The sequence below is a fragment of the Pleurodeles waltl genome, chromosome 2_2 (assembly GCF_031143425.1).
Source record: "Pleurodeles waltl isolate 20211129_DDA chromosome 2_2, aPleWal1.hap1.20221129, whole genome shotgun sequence".
In the NCBI taxonomy this organism is placed as follows: domain Eukaryota; kingdom Metazoa; phylum Chordata; class Amphibia; order Caudata; family Salamandridae; genus Pleurodeles; species Pleurodeles waltl.
The window spans coordinates 575,201,768-575,220,260 of NC_090439.1; the positions used below are offsets into that span (position 1 = coordinate 575,201,768).

The 18,493-nt window shown below is 43.4% G+C and overlaps 1 protein-coding gene across 3 annotated transcripts in view; it reads right to left on the reverse strand.

Annotated features, from left to right (window-relative positions):
* Positions 1 to 258: 258 nt before the first annotated feature.
* The window catches only part of TRAPPC8 (trafficking protein particle complex subunit 8), a 1,010,076-nt gene continuing 991,841 nt past the window's right edge, over positions 259 to 18,493 (reverse strand). For 2 of the 3 annotated variants that reach the window (XM_069220084.1, XM_069220082.1), the window contains one exon: positions 259 to 669. In XM_069220084.1, coding sequence (XP_069076185.1) covers positions 435 to 669 — 235 coding nt within the window. In that variant the 3' untranslated portion in view covers positions 259 to 434. The remainder of the gene's footprint in view (positions 670 to 18,493) is intronic. The other variant, XM_069220083.1, reaches the window with a different exon arrangement.

Genomic DNA, 18,493 nt, shown 5'->3' on the forward strand with positions numbered 1-18,493 from the left:
GTGAAAAGAACATTATTTGTATTTATGACCATATGGAATTTCAAAGTACATTTAGAACTATCCAAGTGACGTGGTTTGAATCAGAAAAATATATTTCAGTATGTTTTGACCAAAGTTCCATGTACTGTTTAATTTATTGAGGACTTATCTGGTAAATTCTTGCACCAGGACTATGTTAATTGAAATATTATGAAAGAGGAAAGAAATCTTTTTAATTGTATACACATTTTCAGATGCATGAGTTTTTTTTTGTTTATTAAGTCAGACTATTGACCTACAGAGGACTGCACATGTTAAATGCTAGGTCATACCATTTTCTTCCCTCCTTGTCAAAGAAAAGCACAGCACTATTAGAAAAGTACATAAGACGAATGTGCTTCTTTTGCGCAGAGGTGCAGAAGAGGACTTCAGTTGCACAATTTTGCATGATGTGATCAAACACTATTTATAACAATAAGTGCCGGCATAGAGTTCTGTGGGCTTGCTTCAAATAGCGTGACCTGATCTGCCAACTTGGCGAATACTCTAGGGGTCCCAAGATTATAGATCCCGGTGTGTACAAAACAAGCTTTTAATTGTACACTGAAGACCTGTTGGCTTTTAAGAAAAAGTTTATATTGGGTTTGTCCAAGCCATGTGAAGGAACCATGGATTTCTAATGCTTCAGGGCTAAAAAAAAAAGAAAAAGAACACCAGGTTACACAGTATATTGTACAACTGTTCACGCTGACGAATGACTGAGCAGATAATAATGATTGTGTTATTTAGAACAAAAAGAGTTGTCAGAGTGGAACTTAACTCTTAGACATTAGACTTAACCAAAAACAATGCAGTTGAAATTAGAATAGTCCGAGTAAAAAATAGTTTTTCAAAAGTAATTATGTCGGCCATGTATTGTTTCAGGATAATACGAGGTCACAATCCTTACCTCAGCACCAACTTAAGGGTAAGCTAACTTTTATTTATAATTGGTGCCTCAAGTGAACCCATGCCACTGACAAAAGTGCACGTGGCAACAATAAAACCATAACTTGCACCTTCAGCATTTTATCAAAATATCCCACCACAAAAGTGACCAAGAACGGGGAAAGAAACGTTGACAAAGGTCTGGAAGGACAGCACAGTTTCCAAGAGAAACGATGTAAGCATCAGATTACAAAATTCCAGACTCTTGTTGCTTAACGGTCCCACAAAAGAAAACCTTCTACGAGTTAAGAGGCTTCTGCAATACAGAAGAACATAGGAGCCAGGAAGGTCGTTCCCGAGGGATCCTCTGGGTTTGTTGACATCAAATCATGTAAGAAAAACAAACAGAGTTTCAGAAGAATAAGCCACAAGAAGTACAGGAACTGCTGGTAAGTTCTTAACAGGAAAATAGAAGAGGCAACATGAACTTGAAGAACAAGTTACTTACCATCGGTAAAGCATTATCTGGTTGAGACAGGATCTAGCAGCAGATTCCTTACTTTAGAATCTTACCGAAGTGCAAGACTGGATCCGAAAACCTTTTTCCCCTGAGTGTCAGAATAGCACGTCACAGGACTCTGTACTGATGTCCCCCACCGAATGTGACATTAACAGAATTCATATAACCTCCTTTATGACATCAATTGCTTCTGTGACTATTTTTCCGCACTCAAAACATGGAGCCACATATCTAAAATACGTATTGAATCAGTGTGCTAAAATAAAACACACCCTATTGTTAAATAGTCATTGAATTCTCAATTCAGGATACAAATTTTCATAACTAAATATTTTAGACAAAAGAGGACTCAGTTTGCAGAGTGGGGAGGACGGGAGGGTCATTAAGGAATCTGCAGCTAGATCCTGTCTCTAGCAGATACAATGTTACCGAAGTTAAGTAACTTGTTCATCCGATAGAGACATCTAGCTGCAGATTCCTTACTTTAGTATCAGATACCACTGTCAAAGTAACCCGGAGGAGGGAATGCGAACTGAGACCTCCCAAAAAGTCTCTAAGTATCGTAAAATTGTCTAAAACATGAGAAAAAAAGACATTCATATTAATTTAGGTGAGCCATAATATACTTTACAACATAAAAACCTGTGGAAGGCGCCATATGCAAATAATGCCATAAGACATTAAAAAACATGGGAATAAAATGACCCATGCTAGTATGACAACTGTCAGAATCGAATCAACAATAGGAATATAAAACTATCTGCACCCTTAGTAGAGTCCGAATTGGAAGCATTCTCAGCCCATAAGAACTGGTGAAAAGATCACAATATTGAAGTCAAAAATACACTGAAAGCATGTGATAAAACATTACCAATGACAGCAGGACAATTTTGCCAAATTACCCTATGTATATAAATTCATTTACTAATATATCCGGACCCAAACTGCTCATTTGATACTTTTGAAATACAGATTAGCAGGTCATGCCACTGAGCGTTATCTCTATGCTATATTATGGTCTATCCTAGCCAGACCTGCTCTGTAAATAACAGAGAACGGTCCACCTCACATGGATAAAACATCAACAAATGTTCTATTAAAAAGAAGTTGAATAAAACAATAACAACTAATGCCATAGAATGAGATTTTCCCTTGGGAAACCTAACTAGAGATAATACAAATACCTCTAGGAAAGACATTCGCACTCAGACATACTGTGTGCATCAAGGAAAGTTTATTGCAAGACGCGTTTCGACTAAACAGTATTCTTAACTCAAACAAGACCAGCCATACTGAAACAATATATTGTTAAAGTAATAAACAACCAAAAAGGACTAATGCACGTAAAGTAAAAGAAAAGGAATGAAAAGAAAATGGCAGAGCCATATTGAAATGTAATGCGCTTCTCCTATGTGACACAATACTGCACTGAGTATTGCTGACAGGATTATTAAAATAAGCAGTGCTCAAACCAAGTATCCAACAGGTTTGAATATGGAAGAACTGAGACTACACTTGGGGATTAGTGCTCCCCATTGAAGATTATCTTTCTCGCCTTGTTTGGGTCTCTTTATTTTGTTTCCGTATCTGATCCATTATTATTAGTTGTGGCATATTTGTTTTTCCCTAACTTTTCCCTTTTTTTTCACAGACTGGTTTTGAAGAGAGACACATATCATTGGTTTTATCTGCATGATTACATTCAATTATGTATTTGAATCAGTTGGTTTAATTTGAGCACTGCTTATTTTAATTTTGAAATTTCCAGATGTATGGACTGGGCAGTTCAAGAAGGTCTGTGCATATTTATGAGACTTGATGCAGACTATTTTAGATGTGATTTGGCACCTCCATGTTTATGACGGTTTGTATATATATATTTACATACAGATCCCGTTAGCAGTACTCAGTGCGATATTGTGTCACATAGTAGAAGAGCATTACGTTTCAATATGGTGTTGCTGTTTTCTTTTCTTTCCTTCTCTTTTACGTGGAATAGTCCTTTTCTGTGTGTCTTTCAGTTACTCCTGTGGCTGCTGGTATTGTTTACTTACGGCTTTCCCCGCCAAGCCTGTTTGGGCACCAGTTTGGAGTTATTGGTTCAGTATATATATATATATATATATATATGGAAAATGTCACTTACCCAGTGTACATCTGTTCGTGACATTAGTCGCTGCAGATTCACATGCTGTGCACATCCCGCCATCTGGTGTTGGGCTCGGAGTGTTACAAGTTGTTTTTCTTCGAAGAAGTCTTTTCGAGTCACGAGACCGAGGGACTCCTCCCATTTCGACTCCATTGCGCATGGGCGTCGACTCCATCTTAGATTGTTTTCCCCGCAGAGGGTGAGGTAGGAGTTGTGTATGCTAGTAATAGTGCCCATGCAATGGAGTGAATACGTATGTACATAATGAAGTTTAAAGTAATATATTTACAAATTTACCAATGTTCAAGATCAACTTCTAAATGGCTACAGGCTCCCGGGGAGGTGCATGTGAATCTGCAGCGACTAATGCCACGAACAGATGTACACTGGGTAAGTGACATTTTCCGTTCAATGGCATGTGTAGCTGCAGATACACATGCTGTGCATAGACTAGTAAGCAGTTATCTCCCCAAAAGCGGTGGTTTAGCCTGTAGGAGTTGAAGTTGTTTGAAATAATGTTCGTAGTACAGCTTGACCTACTGTGGCCTGTTGTGCAGTTAACACATCTACACAGTAGTGTTTGGTAAATGTATGAGGCGTAGACCATGTTGCTGCCTTGCATATTTCGTTCATTGAAATATTTCCTAGAAAGGCCATGGTAGCACCTTTCTTTCTGGTTGAGTGTGCCTTTGGTGTAATAGGCAGCTCTCTCTTTGCTTTAAGATAGCAGGTTTGAATACACTTAACTATCCATCTAGCAATGCCTTGTTTAGAAATTGGATTCCCTGTATGAGGTTTTTGGAAAGCAATAAATAGTTGTTTTGTTTTTCGAATTAGTTTTGTTCTGTCAATGTAGTACATTAGCGCTCTTTTGATGTCTAATGTATGCAGTGCACTTTCAGCTACAGAATCTGGCTGTGGGAAGAACACTGGTAATTCTACTGTTTGATTCAAGTGGAACAGTGAGATCACTTTTGGTAAACATTTTGGATTTGTCCGTAGAACTACTTTATGCTTGTGTATTTGAATAAATGGTTCTTGTATGGTAAATGCTTGAATTTCACTCACTCTTCTTAGAGATGTGATGGCAATCAAAAATGCAACTTTCCATGTTAAGTATTACATTTCACAAGAGTGCATGGGCTCAAAAGGTGGACCCATGAGTCGTGTTAAGACAATGTTGAGGTTCCATGAAGGAACTGGTGGTGTTCTTGGTGGTATAATCCTCTTTAGGCCTTCCATAAATGCTTTTATGACTGGTATCCTAAATAATGAAGTTGAGTGCGTAATTTGCAGGTAAGCTGAAATTGCGGTAAGATGTATCTTTATTGAAGAGAAAGCTAGCTTTGACTTTTGCAATTGTAGTAAGTATCCTACTATTTCTTTGGCAGATGCGTGTAAGGGTTGAATTTGATTATTATGGCAGTAATAAACAAATCTTTTCCACTTATTTGCATAGCAGTGTCTAGTGGTAGGTTTCCTAGCTTGTCTTATGACCTCCATACATTCTTGTGTGAGGTCTAAGTGTCCGAATTCTAGGATTTCAGGAGCCAAATTGCTAGATTCAACTATGCTGGATTTGGATGTCTGATGTGTTGTTTGTGTTGTGTTAACAGATCTGGTCTGTTTGGTAGTTTGACATGAGGTACTACTGAGAGGTCTAGTAGTGTTGTGTACCAAGGTTGTCTTGCCCATGTTGGTGCTATTAGTATGAGTTTGAGTTTGTTTTGACTCAATTTGTTTACTAGATATGGAAGGAGTGGGAGAGGGGGAAAAGCGTAAGCAAATATCCCTGACCAGCTCATCCATAACGCATTGCCCTGAGACTGATCTTGTGGGTACCTGGATGCGAAGTTTTGGAATTTTGAGTTTTCCTTTGTTGCAAATAGATCTATTTGTGGTGTTCCCCAAATTTGGAAGTAAGTGTTTAGTATTTGGGGGTGAATCTCCCATTCGTGGATCTGTTGGTGATTCCGAGAGAGATTGTCTGCTAACTGGTTCTGAATTCCTGGAATAAATTGTGCTATTATGGGGGAATGTGGTTGTGAATCGCCCAATGCCATATTTTCTGTGTTAGGAGACACAACTGTGTCGAGTGTGTCCCTCCCTGTTTGTTTAGGTAATACATTGTTGTCATGTTGTCTGTTTTGACAAGAATGTGTTTGTGGCTTGTTATGGGTTGAAATGCTTTGAGCGCTAGAAATACCGCTAACAGTTCTAACTGATTTATGTGAAACTGTTTTTGCTGTATGTCCCATTGTCCTTGGATGCTGTGTTGATTGAGGTGTGCTCCCCACCCTATCATGGAAGCATCTGTTGTTATTACGTATTGTGGCACTGGGTCTTGGAAAGGCCACCCTTGGTTTAAATTTATACTGTTCCACCATTGAAGAGAGATGTATGTTTGGCGGTCTATCAACACCAGATCTAGAAGCTGACCCTGTGCTTGTGACCATTGTGATGCTAGGCACTGTTGTAAGGGCCGCATGTGCAACCTTGCGTTTGGGACAATGGCTATGCATGAAGACATCATGCCTAGTAGTTTCATCACCAGTTTGACTTGTATCTTTTGTTTTGGATACATGGTCTGTATTACATTGTGAAATGTGTGAACTCTTTGTGGACTTGGAGTGGCAATCCCTTTTGCTGTGTTGATTGTCGCTCCTAAGTATTGCTGTGTTTGACACGGCAGAAGGTGTGACTTTGTGTAGTTGATTGAGAAACCTAGTTTGTGGAGGTTTTCTATGACATATTTTGTGTGTTGTGAACACCGTCATAGCGTGTTGGTTTTGATTAACCAATCGTCTAGGTACGGGAACACATGTATTTGCTGCCTTCTGATATGTGCAGCTACTACTGCTAGGCATTTTGTAAAAACTCTTGGTGCAGTTGTTATTCCGAATGGCAACACTTTGAATTGGTAATGTATCCCTTGGAATACAAACCCTTAGGTACTTTCTGTGTGAAGGATGTATTGGTATATGGAAATATGCATCCTTTAGGTCTAGTGTTGTCATGTAGTCTTGTTGTTTGAGCAGTGGGATTACGTCTTGTAATGTAACCATGTGAAAGTGATCTGATTTGATGTAGGTATTTAATGTTCTGAGATCTAGTATAGGTCTCAGACTCTTGTCTTTTTTGGGTATCAGAAAGTACAGGGAGTAAACTCCTGTGTTTATTTGTTGTTTTGGTACTAATTCTATTGCTTCTTTCTGTAGCAATGCCTGAACTTCTAGTCCTAGAAGATCTATATGTTGTTTTGACATAGTGTGTTTTCGGTGGGACGTTTGGAGGGAATTTGAGAAATTATATGCAATAACCATGCTGAATAATTGCTAAGACCCAAGTGTCTGTTGTTATTTCCTCCCAATGTTTGTAAAACTTGGTTAGTCTCCCCCCCACAGATGTTATGTGTTGGGGATTTGTGACCTTGAAGTCACTGCTTGTTTGGAGGAGTTTTGGGACTTTGGAATTGTCCCCCTCTATATTGTCCCCGAAAACCTCCCCGCTGATACTGGCTCTGGTAAGTGGGCTTTGTTTGTGAGGTTGTGGCTTCTGTGGTTTGCCCTCGAAACCCCCCTCGAAATTGTCTCTTCCGAAATGTGCCTCTGCTCTGTGGGGAGTAGAGTGCGCCCATGGCTTTGGCCGTGTCAGTGTCTTTCTTAAGTTTTTCGATCGCAGTGTCCACCTCCGGCCCAAACAACTGCTGTCCGTTGAATGGCATATTCAGCACAGCCTCCTGTATCTCTGGTTTAAATCCTGATGTACGCAGCCATGCATGACTCCTTATTGTTACTGCTGTGTTGACAGTTCTAGCAGCTGTGTCAGCAGCATCCATTGCTGACCGTATCGGATTATTGGAGATACTCTGTCCTTCTTCTACTACTTGCTGCGCTCTTTTTTGGAACTCCTTGGGTAAATGTTCAATAAAGTGTTGCATCTCATCCCAATGGGCCCTATCATATCTGGCTAACAAAGCTTGCGAATTTGCAATACGCCACTGGTTTGCTGCCTGTGCCGCCACCCTTTTGCCTGCAGCATCGAATTTTCAACTATCTTTATCTGGAGGTGGTGCATCTCCTGAAGTATGAGAGTTGGCTCTTTTGCGCGCTGCTCCCACTACAACAGAGTCTGGTGTTAGCTGATGTGTAATGTACAGTGGGTCTGTTGGTGGCGGTTTATATTTTTTATCTACTCTTGGAGTAATGGCTCTCCCTTTAACAGGCTCCTCAAACACTTGTTTGGAGTGTTTTAGCATTCCGGGTAGCATAGGAAGACTCTGATATTGGCTGTGTGTGGACGACAGTGTATTAAAAAGAAAGTCGTCTTCAATGGGCTCTGAATGAAGGCTGACATTATGAAATGCCGCTGCTCTTGACACCACCTGTGCGTAGCCTGTACTATCCTCTGGTGGCGATGGTCTAGCTGGATAGCATTCCGGACTATTATCTGACACCGGTGCGTCATAAAGGTCCCATGCGTCAGGGTCATCTTGACTCATTCCTGTATGAGTTGGGATTGCATCATTGGTGGAATGGCTACCGGTGATGGTTGCGGAGAGTGATGTGGGGATGGTGGCGGAGTTACTTGTTTAGCCACCTTTGCATGTGGCTGTTTGTCCTTGTCTTGGAAGGCAAGCTTGCGTTTCATTTTGACTGGAGGAAGAGTGCTGATCTTCCCTGTATCTTTTTGAATAAAGAGCCGTCTTTGTGTGTGATCTGGCTCTAATGTCTCTAATTCCTGTCCAAATCTATGTGTCTTCATTTGTGTGGACAGTCCTTGTTCCTCAGCTTAGGAACTTGTTTTCGGTTCCGAGGCCGGCTGTTTCTGTACCGAAACCTTTTCGGCTGCTTTTTTCGGCTCCGACAAAACTTTCTTTACTTTCGGTGTCGTGCTCTCTCGGTGCGACCCGTTTCGGTGCCGCTGTCTCGGTGCCGAATCTTCTCTGAGCCACTATCTCGGGCCCGAGATTGCTGTGTGCCGGTATCTCGGCCGGAGTCGGATGACTTCGACACCAGCTCGCCCTTTTTCGGTGCCGATGAACGGTCACCTATTTTTCGGGTTAAGCCATGGCCTGTTGGCGGTGGCGTTCCCTGGGCTTTAGCGGTCTTCTCGTGAGTTCTTTGTTTCGACGTTTTACTCACGGTTTTCGGCGTTTCCTCGAGATCGATCTCCTCAGAGTCCGAATCCTGGGTGGAGAATGTTTCTTCCTCCTCCTCGAAACGCCCTTGTCCTGTCGGCGCCGACGCCATTTGCTGTCTTCTTGCTCTTCGGTCCCTGAGTGTCTTCCTGGACCGAAACGCTCGACAGGCCTCACAAGTATCCTCCTTGTGTTCTGGTGACAAACACAAGTTACAGACCAGATGTTGATCTGTATATGGATACTTGTTATGGCATTTTGGACAGAAGCGGAATGGGGTCCGTTCCATCAGCCTTGAAGAGACACGTGGCCGGGCCGACCAGGCCCCGACGGGGATCGAAAAAACCCCAAAGGGCCACCGGAGCTCTTCTTAATTCAGTGTCGATCTGTTGTAACTAACCCGATACCGAACGCAAACAATACCGACGATTTTTCCGAGATTCTAACTAACTTTCCGACCCGAAACACGGAGCGAAAAGGAACACGTCCGAACCCGATGGCGGAAAAAAAACAATCTAAGATGGAGTCGACGCCCATGCGCAATGGAGTCGAAATGGGAGGAGTCCCTCGGTCTCGTGACTCGAAAAGACTTCTTCGAAGAAAAACAACTTGTAACACTCCGAGCCCAACACCAGATGGCGGGATGTGCACAGCATGTGTATCTGCAGCTACACATGCCATCGAATATATATATATATATATATATATATATATATATATATATATATATATATATATATATATATGTTTGTATATATATATATATATTTATTACACACACAATGACATAGGAGTAAAATAATTAATCACCTATCTACTAATAAGAGTAAAATATTACTTATAGATACAAAAATAAAGCTGAGTAATTAGCCAGATCGTATTGGAACAACAGTATGGAACCTATAGTACCACTAAGGAAAGCAACTGTCATCCAAACCGAAAGAGTAATACTAATTGCCTGAGACACTGTCATTAAGCAAAAGTATATTAATATATATATTTTTATATATTAACTTATGTTCATATATATTAAAATAAATAAATATATATATTAGGCCGCAAGTTATAGTTACTTGAAATAACTAGAACTGCTGAATTTGTCTGGTTGTGTGCGAGTAAATTCAGAACCTAACTATAACTTCCCAGTAATCTTTGTTTTTTCCAAAGAATGCATACATGTGCCTTACTAGCTGTAGGAAAATGGTTCCTTGTTGCAGTTACCCCCCACTTTTTGCCTGATATTAATGCTGACTTGACAGAGTGCGCTGAGACCCTGCTAACCAGGCCCCAGCACCAGTATTCTTTCACTAAAAATGTACCATTGTTTCCACAACTGGCACACCCCTGGCACATAGATAAGTCCCTTGTAAAAGGTACCAGTGGTACCAAGAGGCCTGTGACTAGGGAAGGTCCCTAAGGGCTGCAGCATGTGCTGTGCCACCCTAAGTGACCCCTCACCTAACACATGCAGACTGCCACTGCAGATTGTGTGTGTTCGTGGGGAGAAAAAGGCAAAGTCGACATGGCATCCCCTTCAGGATGCCTTGCAGACAAAATACTGCCTGCGGCCTTGGTAAGTCACCCCTCAAGCAGGTCTTAAAGCCCTAAGGCAGGGTGCACTATACCACAGGTGAGGGCATAGCAGCATGAGCAATATGCCCCTACAGTGTCTAAGTCCATTCTTAGACATTGTAAGTACAGTGTGGCCATATTAAGTATATGGTCTGGGAGTTTGTCGAAAACGAACTCCACAGTTCCATAATGGCTACACTGAACACTGGGAAGTTTGGTATCAAACTTCTCAGAATAATAAACCCACATTGATGCCAGTGCTGGATGTATACAAAAGAAAATGCACACAGAGGGCATCTTAAGATGTCCCCTATAATTTACCCAATCCTTCAGTGCAGGACTTACTGGTCTGTGCCAGCCTGCCATTCCGAGACGAGTTTCTGATCCCCTGGTGTGAGAACATTTGTGCTCTCTGGGGCCAGAAAACAAAGGCTGTACTGGGTGAAGGTGCTTCACACCTCCCCCTGCAGGAACTGTAACACCTAGCAGTGAGCCCCAAAGGCTCAGGCTTGGTGTTACAATGCCCCAGGGCACTCCAGCTAGTGGAGATGCCGGCCCATGGACACAACCCCCACTCATGGCAGCAAGTCCAGGGAGATAATGACAAAAACAAGGAGGAGTCACCCCATCAGCCAGGTCTACCCCTAAGGTGACCAGAGCTGAAGTGACCCCCTCCTTGGAAAAACCTGCATCTTGTTTTGGAGGATTTAGCCCAATAGGGATAGGGATGTTGTCCCCCACCAAAGGGAGGGAGCACAAGGAGGGTGTAGCCACCCCCAACAGTAGCAATTGGCTACTGCCCTTTAACCCTAACACACCCCAAAATTTAGTATTTAGGGGTGACCCTGAACCCAGGATTTCAGAATCCTGACGACCTAACAAGAAGGAGGACTGCTGACCTGAAAACCCCGCAGAGAAGGAAGACAACAACTGCTTTGGCCCCAGGCCTACTCCGGTCTCCTGATTCAAAGACCCTGCAAAAGTGACGCATCCTGCGTGACCAGCGACCTCTGCCGACTCAGAGGACTGCCCTCCAACTCCAAAGGACCAAGAAACTCCTGTGGACAGCGGCTCTGTCCAAGGCAACAAGAAGAAACCATCTTTAAAGGGACTCTCACCTCACTCCAGAAGCTGGAGTCCCCACCACTCTGGCCTGACGGCCCCGGCCAGTGTCCAGAGATACCAAATCCACAGAGAGGACCCCTAGGCAACTCCAAGGACGTGTCCACCCCTGAGCTGACCTCCCTGCACCCCCACTATGACGCCTGCAGAGGGAATCCAGAGGACCCCCCCTGACCGCAACTGCCCGGTAACAAAGAACCCGACGCCTGGAAGAAGCACTGCACCCGCAGCCCCCAGGCTTGTGAAGAACCAACCACCGTCCCTCACCCTTGCCCAGTCCGTGGCTGGCCCGAGAAGCCCCATTGTGCCCTACCTGCATCGTCAGAGTGACCCCTGGGTCCCTCCATTGATTTCAATACAAAACCCAACGCCTTGTTTGCACACTGCACCCGGCTGCCCCTGTGCAGCTGAGGGTGTATTTTGTGTGCCTGTTTGGGACCCCCCACCCAGTTCTCTACAAAACCTCCCTGGTCTGCTCCCTGAGGACGCAGGTACTTACCTGCTAGCAGACTGGAACCTGAGCATCCCTAGTCCCAATAGGCGCCTATGTTATTTGGGCCCCTCTTTGACTTCTGCACCTGACCGGCCCTGTGATGCTGGGTGTTTGGTGTTGACTTGAACCCCCCCCAACGGTGGGCTGCCTATGCCCTGGAGACTAAACTTGTAAGTGCTCTACTTACCTCAGAAACTAACCTGTACTTACATCTCCCAGGAACTGTTGGATTTTGCACTGTGTCCACTTTTAAACTAGCTTATTGCCATTTTATGCCAAACCGTGCTTTAATTCAAAGTCCTATCTTTACCTGTGCAAAGTACCTTACATTTAATGTACTTACCTACAATTTGAATCTTGTGGTTCTAAAATGAATTAAGAAAATAATATTTTTCTATATAAAAACCTATTGGTCTGGAGTTAAGTCTTTGAGTGTGTGTTCTCATTTATTGCGTGTGTGTGTGTACAACAAATGCTTAACACTACCCTCTGATAAGCGTAACTGCTTGACCATACTACCACAAAAAGAGCATTATTATTATATATTATTGCCTCTGTCAAGCATCTTGGGGAACCCCTGGACTCTGTGCACACTATCTCTCACTTTGAGATAGTATATACAGAGCCAGCTTCCTACACTAGCACTATAAGATTGAATAAGATAATAAGTTAAAAAAAGAAGCCTTGATAAAGTGGTGGAAACCAAGGTCAGTACACAACCATACTATATGAATAGAGAGCCTTCTCCATACTTAAACCAGAAAATGTAAAGGATTGAATAATGAAAAGAATCCAACTGATTCTGTAAATTCAAACTATGGATAACTCTCCTTAAAGTGTAAACCCGAACTACTAACAACCAGGGTTAGTTAAATGATGACAATATTTGACAAACTTCAGTGCCTTAAGACCATCACAGGTGATTTACTGCACCTTGCAAATACTGGATTTATTCATTTGTCACCTAAAAGAGCAATGATTCTTCAATTCAGTAATAAAAGTCTTCTAGAAAAAGTAGAAGTTATGAGGCAAACACTTATTTCTCTCATGTACAAATTAATATGAACATCTCTATGTAAAAGAAAATGTACACCATTAGAGGGAAAGTTTCTTCAGAAAAGCAGGCTATCTAAGTAATCCGCAAAACCATCGTAAGGACCCCTTAAGACTCAAGAATATCAAACACTTTTCACAATGCAGTGAATAAAAACGATCTAGAGACTACGTCTCATTGGAGACCTAAAAAAGCATGACACATTCCTAGGAAACAAAACTATGTTTGATGAACATGTGTAAACCACCAATGTCTACACAAAGGTACAGAATAGCCCCCAAAACTGTAATGGCTATATGACAGAACCTTAAGAACAGAAACATACAGTGTCTTAAGGATCAAAAGACATGAACCATCTGGTGTACAATGTACCAAATCTAGCAACAATAGGGAACTTTTACTCTGAATGATAAGTAATGTCATGCATCACTCAAAATAATGCATGCATCCAGGGTAAAAATAGAACTTATATAAACGAATAATGAAGGTCACAACTGACCTTCTTTGAAAACACAAGAAGGAATTTTGAGACAGAAATCTTCAGTGGGGTATTATACCCATTAATAGAACACCATTCTGCTGGAGAACATCCCACAAATACCACATAGAAGTAAACAAAATACTTCAACATGATAACCATGATTAATACGAGGTGTACTTAAATACACTTCCTTATCGGAAGGTGAATAATATTCTGAGACTCCTTCAGAGCTGCTAATATCAACACCTCCTCATAAGGGATACTAATTTAGAAAAAAAACACCGTAGAGAGGTGAGAACTCTGTACCCTCCAACAAGGGACTACTAGTTCACAAGTTGAGCTATCCCGGCCCAGCATATATAAAAAAATATGCTTATCAAGCATACGAAAATATACTCCACCTAGAGTAAGATACATACTATGAAGGTATCAATTCTTGACCTCAAGCTCTTCTTCAGAGTAAAGAAAACTGTAAGACCTGTATAACAGGTATCATTTAATAAACAGCTGTCATCGATAAACCTGGAGTGGTAATCTACCACTTCTGCACCACCTATTGTAGAACAGGGAACAAAGCAACTGTGCATCCGCACAATGCTATCAAAACACCACTAAGAAAGTTGTCTGGAAGAAGCAGGTATGAAAATCCCCATAGGGTCTTAAGGTAATACATGCCCTAGGGAGGGCTAAAATAAAAACCTGTCACTGACGGTGTAAAAATGAATAAGTTCTGCAGAAAGCAGAAACACCCCACTGGGTGCTATCATTAGGTGGAACAGGTACAAGAAAGAAAAAAAACGCAAGGACACTGCCCAAACATGGCTCATTTGTGAGAAAAGGTTATAGAAATGTCCCCATATAATCTAGTATGGGAGGAACTGGCTAGGCAGAGTGTATCGAAGAACATCGCTAGTTTGCTGTTCCACTTCGATGGTCTCAAAAACATCTTAAAGCAGAGTCAGCATGTACGCAGAATAAATGGGCACCATCAAAAGGCATGTCAAAGTGGCTTGAACAGCCTCTGAAAATCATGAGGTCCATAAACACGCACAGCAATGTAGTGCTACTGAAGTGGCCATGGCCTGACCCACAGAGTCAGTGATATCCATGCCACAACGAATGATTAACTTAGCTGTCTGCTGGCCATATAGGATCAAAGAGGCAAGATAATTAATCCGGCAATAATGGCAAGATGCATTCCAATGAGTCCCATAACAAATGGGGAAAACATCCAAGAAGGCAAGACGTATTAAGAGAGTGCAGTGCAGAGTAGGAGGAGAAAATCCACCTGCCACAAGTATCATGTTTTCTGGAATCTCAATCAGATGGAACATGAGGGAGAGAGTTGATATCATGTGATGCAGAAACAGCCTGAACAACCAAATTACAAGGAGTAGGATGTCAAGGAAGGCAGGCCGGATCAACAGGGGCTGGTCGATGCCTATGAGATATAGCCCAATCAACAGGGGCTTGTGTGTCAGGCTTATTCCAAGCCCCTAACAAAATATCATGTCGGGCTTCACTGAAAGGCAGTACCGGCTTTCCCCCTATTTGGCTGTGTTGGAGAACACCAATCAGAGGATCAGTAGCCAATTCCAGAGGCATGTGTCAGATCCAAAACTTCAGCAACTCTCCTTAGGATATCAGCTAGAGAGGTACTCGCCTCTGTAGCAAGGCCAGGTGAGAAAAGGAGGCCCGTGCCTGGAGAAGAGTCCAAGCCACTAGCTGCCCCTAGATCAGCCAACCAACAGTCCTCTATAGTAGGCTGAGCATCATGCGAAAACCCCAACTCTTCCTCAGCACCTTCCAAACTATGTCCCTCCAAAGGAAAAACTTGAGGAGACTTTGGCTTCAAGAATAACTACTTAGTGTGGCTTAATTACATGCTGCAGAGCACATTCTTCATTGTTATATGCACAGCAGTTGCCTCATCCTCAGGTCACTTTCAACTGTGAATGCTAACTTCACGAGCACTCCTTTGGTGAGTGTATTCTAAGGTCAAGCACATGCTTCAGCAGCTAGCGCATGCTCGAGAACCTGAGTGCCCTTTTAAGTGAGCCCCATTCTTCTACTGCTGTAGGCAGCTACATTCATTCAGGACCACTTTCCCGACATAAAGACTAATTCTCACACTTATCAGTTTCTGCGCTTTAGTCTCTGTCTTTCTCAAAACATTTCTTATTGAGTCACATCCTTCTTCACATCCCTATGTGCTGTTTGCCGTGGACAATTTGCTTGATGTGAGCTGCCTGCTATCAGATGTTAAAATTACTTTCAAGAACAGTCCTGCTCATGAACAGCCTGTTTAAGCTGTTCATATTAGTTCGTGTTTTACGATGCTTTAACAATTGCTGTTGGATTTGTACTCTAAAGCAAGTGTTAATGCAGTATTTTTGTTAGAACAACGCTAACTGTATCCACTCATCAGTTCTGCTATAATAAACAAGTTACTTACTTTCGGTAACACATTATCTGGTAGAGACTATCTAGCTGCAGATTCCTTACCTTTGAATTCCCGGGCGTCAGCTTCCAATCCGCCATCTTCGTGCTGAGCAATACCCTGTGCGCTATGTCGGGTGGCATCGTTTGGATCTGTGTGTGGCATCCGGCTCCACGTGGCTTCGCCAGCGTCGTCGGAGCTGTCTGTGATGTCACGGTCACCTATAAAGGGACTACCCCGGTGCACATGTGCCAGTTCTTTTATCCACAACACTTCCATGCCAGAATGGTAAACTTGGCTGCATCGCTCCCATCCTTAACAGCTTGAGTGAGTGTCCAGTATGCCCTCTGGGACCTGGGAAAGCACCTGTGCCACCGTATCCCATAAAGTATTGGAAAAATGGCCCAATAGGCATGAGTTGTTTACGGACCTCAATTGCAGGCTGGAGGAAGAAAACAACATCTTCCCAAGTTGGTCCAGCCTCTTGGATTCCCTATCTAGGGGAGCGAAGGGGAAGGCACCACGGGAAGTGGAGGATTAAACCACCAATCTTTCTGGGGTGGGGTGTTGGGTGAGGAAACCAGGATCGGTAGGAACTGGTCTATGGTGGCGGCCACTTGTCCTATTTACAGGAGCCCCTGTGCTGGGTTTGGACCACGTCCCCAGCAGGACATCAGTAAGGGCTTCATTAGAGGGTAACATCGGCTCTGATGTAGGAGCCCCCGGCTGAAGCACCTCTGTCAGGATGCTAGCCCTGACTGGCACTGTAGGCAACTCCTGGTCCAAGACCTCAGCCGCTCTGCGCACCACCATGGCATATGAAGCTCCCTCCTCCGTAGTCATAGAAGGAGGTGAGAGCATACCAGCATCTACAGTAGAATCCAGTCCGCTGGCTTTCCCTAGTTCCTCATACCAGTCCTGCTCCTCTAATCCATATTCTAAAGGGTCCCCAGACCCCTCCAATTTCTCATCTGTGCCTGGCTGATGAAAATAAGCCTCAGGCACTGATCTGGGCTGAGTCGGCGCGTTGAAAAAGGAATCTGTGTTGTGGATGTCGTTCCAACTCCGGATCACCTGGAATGAGGATGGGGATCCCACCAGCGGTGGGGGGAGCGTCAACGTCTGACTTGGTACCGGAGGAGGCCAACTGTGTGGAACCGGGGCCATGACAGATCCGATATCAGATCCTGGGGTGCCCATAGGTACCGAGGCTGAAGCTGCCGGCATCGAACCCGATGGTCCCCGCGCAGTCCAAAGACCCACCCACGGGGGAGCCCGCTCAAAAACTAGGAGCATGGCTTCGTAAAAGTCCTTCATTTGAGCAAGGGTCGCTCTGGCTCCCAGATAAGGGGGGAAGACGCAAAGTCGGCCTTGGCAACGGATGCGCGGAACCATGCTAGGAATGCTGACGTTCCTGAGATGCCTTGTCGGCCAACGGGCTTGGCAAAGTCTAAGTCCACTTGGACGACGACGACGACTTCTTGTGCCTCTTCCCCGAGTGCCCAAAGGACCTCGAGTGGGACACAGAAGACATGGGACTCCTGGAGCCATCCGGCAACCTCCTCCTTGAGCGGGACCGTGACCTCTGAGGAGTCGCTCCAACCGAAATCCACTGCTGGGCCGCCATGAGCTTTAGAGATGACTCTCTCAAAGCCTTTGGGGCCATGGCCCAGCAGTCTGAGAACGACGTTGAGTCGTGGTCCCTGTCGAGACACCAGAGGTGTAACTGGCGGGGGTCAGTCACTGACCACATGGCTTAAACCCAGTCTTTCTAGATGACATTCCTCGCACAGACATGAAAAAATGTTCGACAAAACAGTTGAAAAGGGCTTATCAAAAAAAGGCAAACAGTAGCTTGATCCTAGACCTGTGCTTAACCGGAGCGGAAGGAAAAAAACTGACGTACCCGCGCCGGGGTGTTGCCTTTATAGGCGACCGCGACGTCACATGTGGTTTCAACGAAGCTGACGTGGAGCCAGACGACACATGCCGATCCGAACAACTCCACCGGATGGCGTCCGCAGGGTATTGCTCAGCAAAAAGGTTCCAGATTCGAGCTGACGGTACGGGAATTCAAAGGTAAGGAATCTGCAGCTAGAAGACTCTATCCGATGTATATGAGCACTTATTGGGAACATGCTAATATCGTTGCACCAGCTTTTTTTTCTTCAAATTTAAGGTGAACCTCCTATGAAATAGGAACTCTGGTACTCAGTATTTTTGGCCGATGTGGTCATTTTAGAGGGTGACGACTGTTCAGCACAAAATAAATTGTCTTCATTAAAACACTAATTAGGTTTGAAATAATACAAAAACTTACCTCTTTTGGAGAATGCTGGAAATTTGGTTGCATTTGACCAAGCAGTAAAGAAATTAATTTTAAGACATGGGAAAAATAAATACAGTAATGGAAAGGTTCAAATTTTATTCACATGTGCAAAAAGAAGAAGAATCAATTGATGACTATATCTGTTTATTGGACTTTGGCGGGGTTTTGTGAATTTGAGTCCATTGCTTATGATCAGGTGTTGAGGGACCAAATAATTCTTAAGATTAAAAGCAGCAAAAAATAAAATAAAGAAAACAAAAAAAAAGGTAGTCCAATTTGTGTTAGAT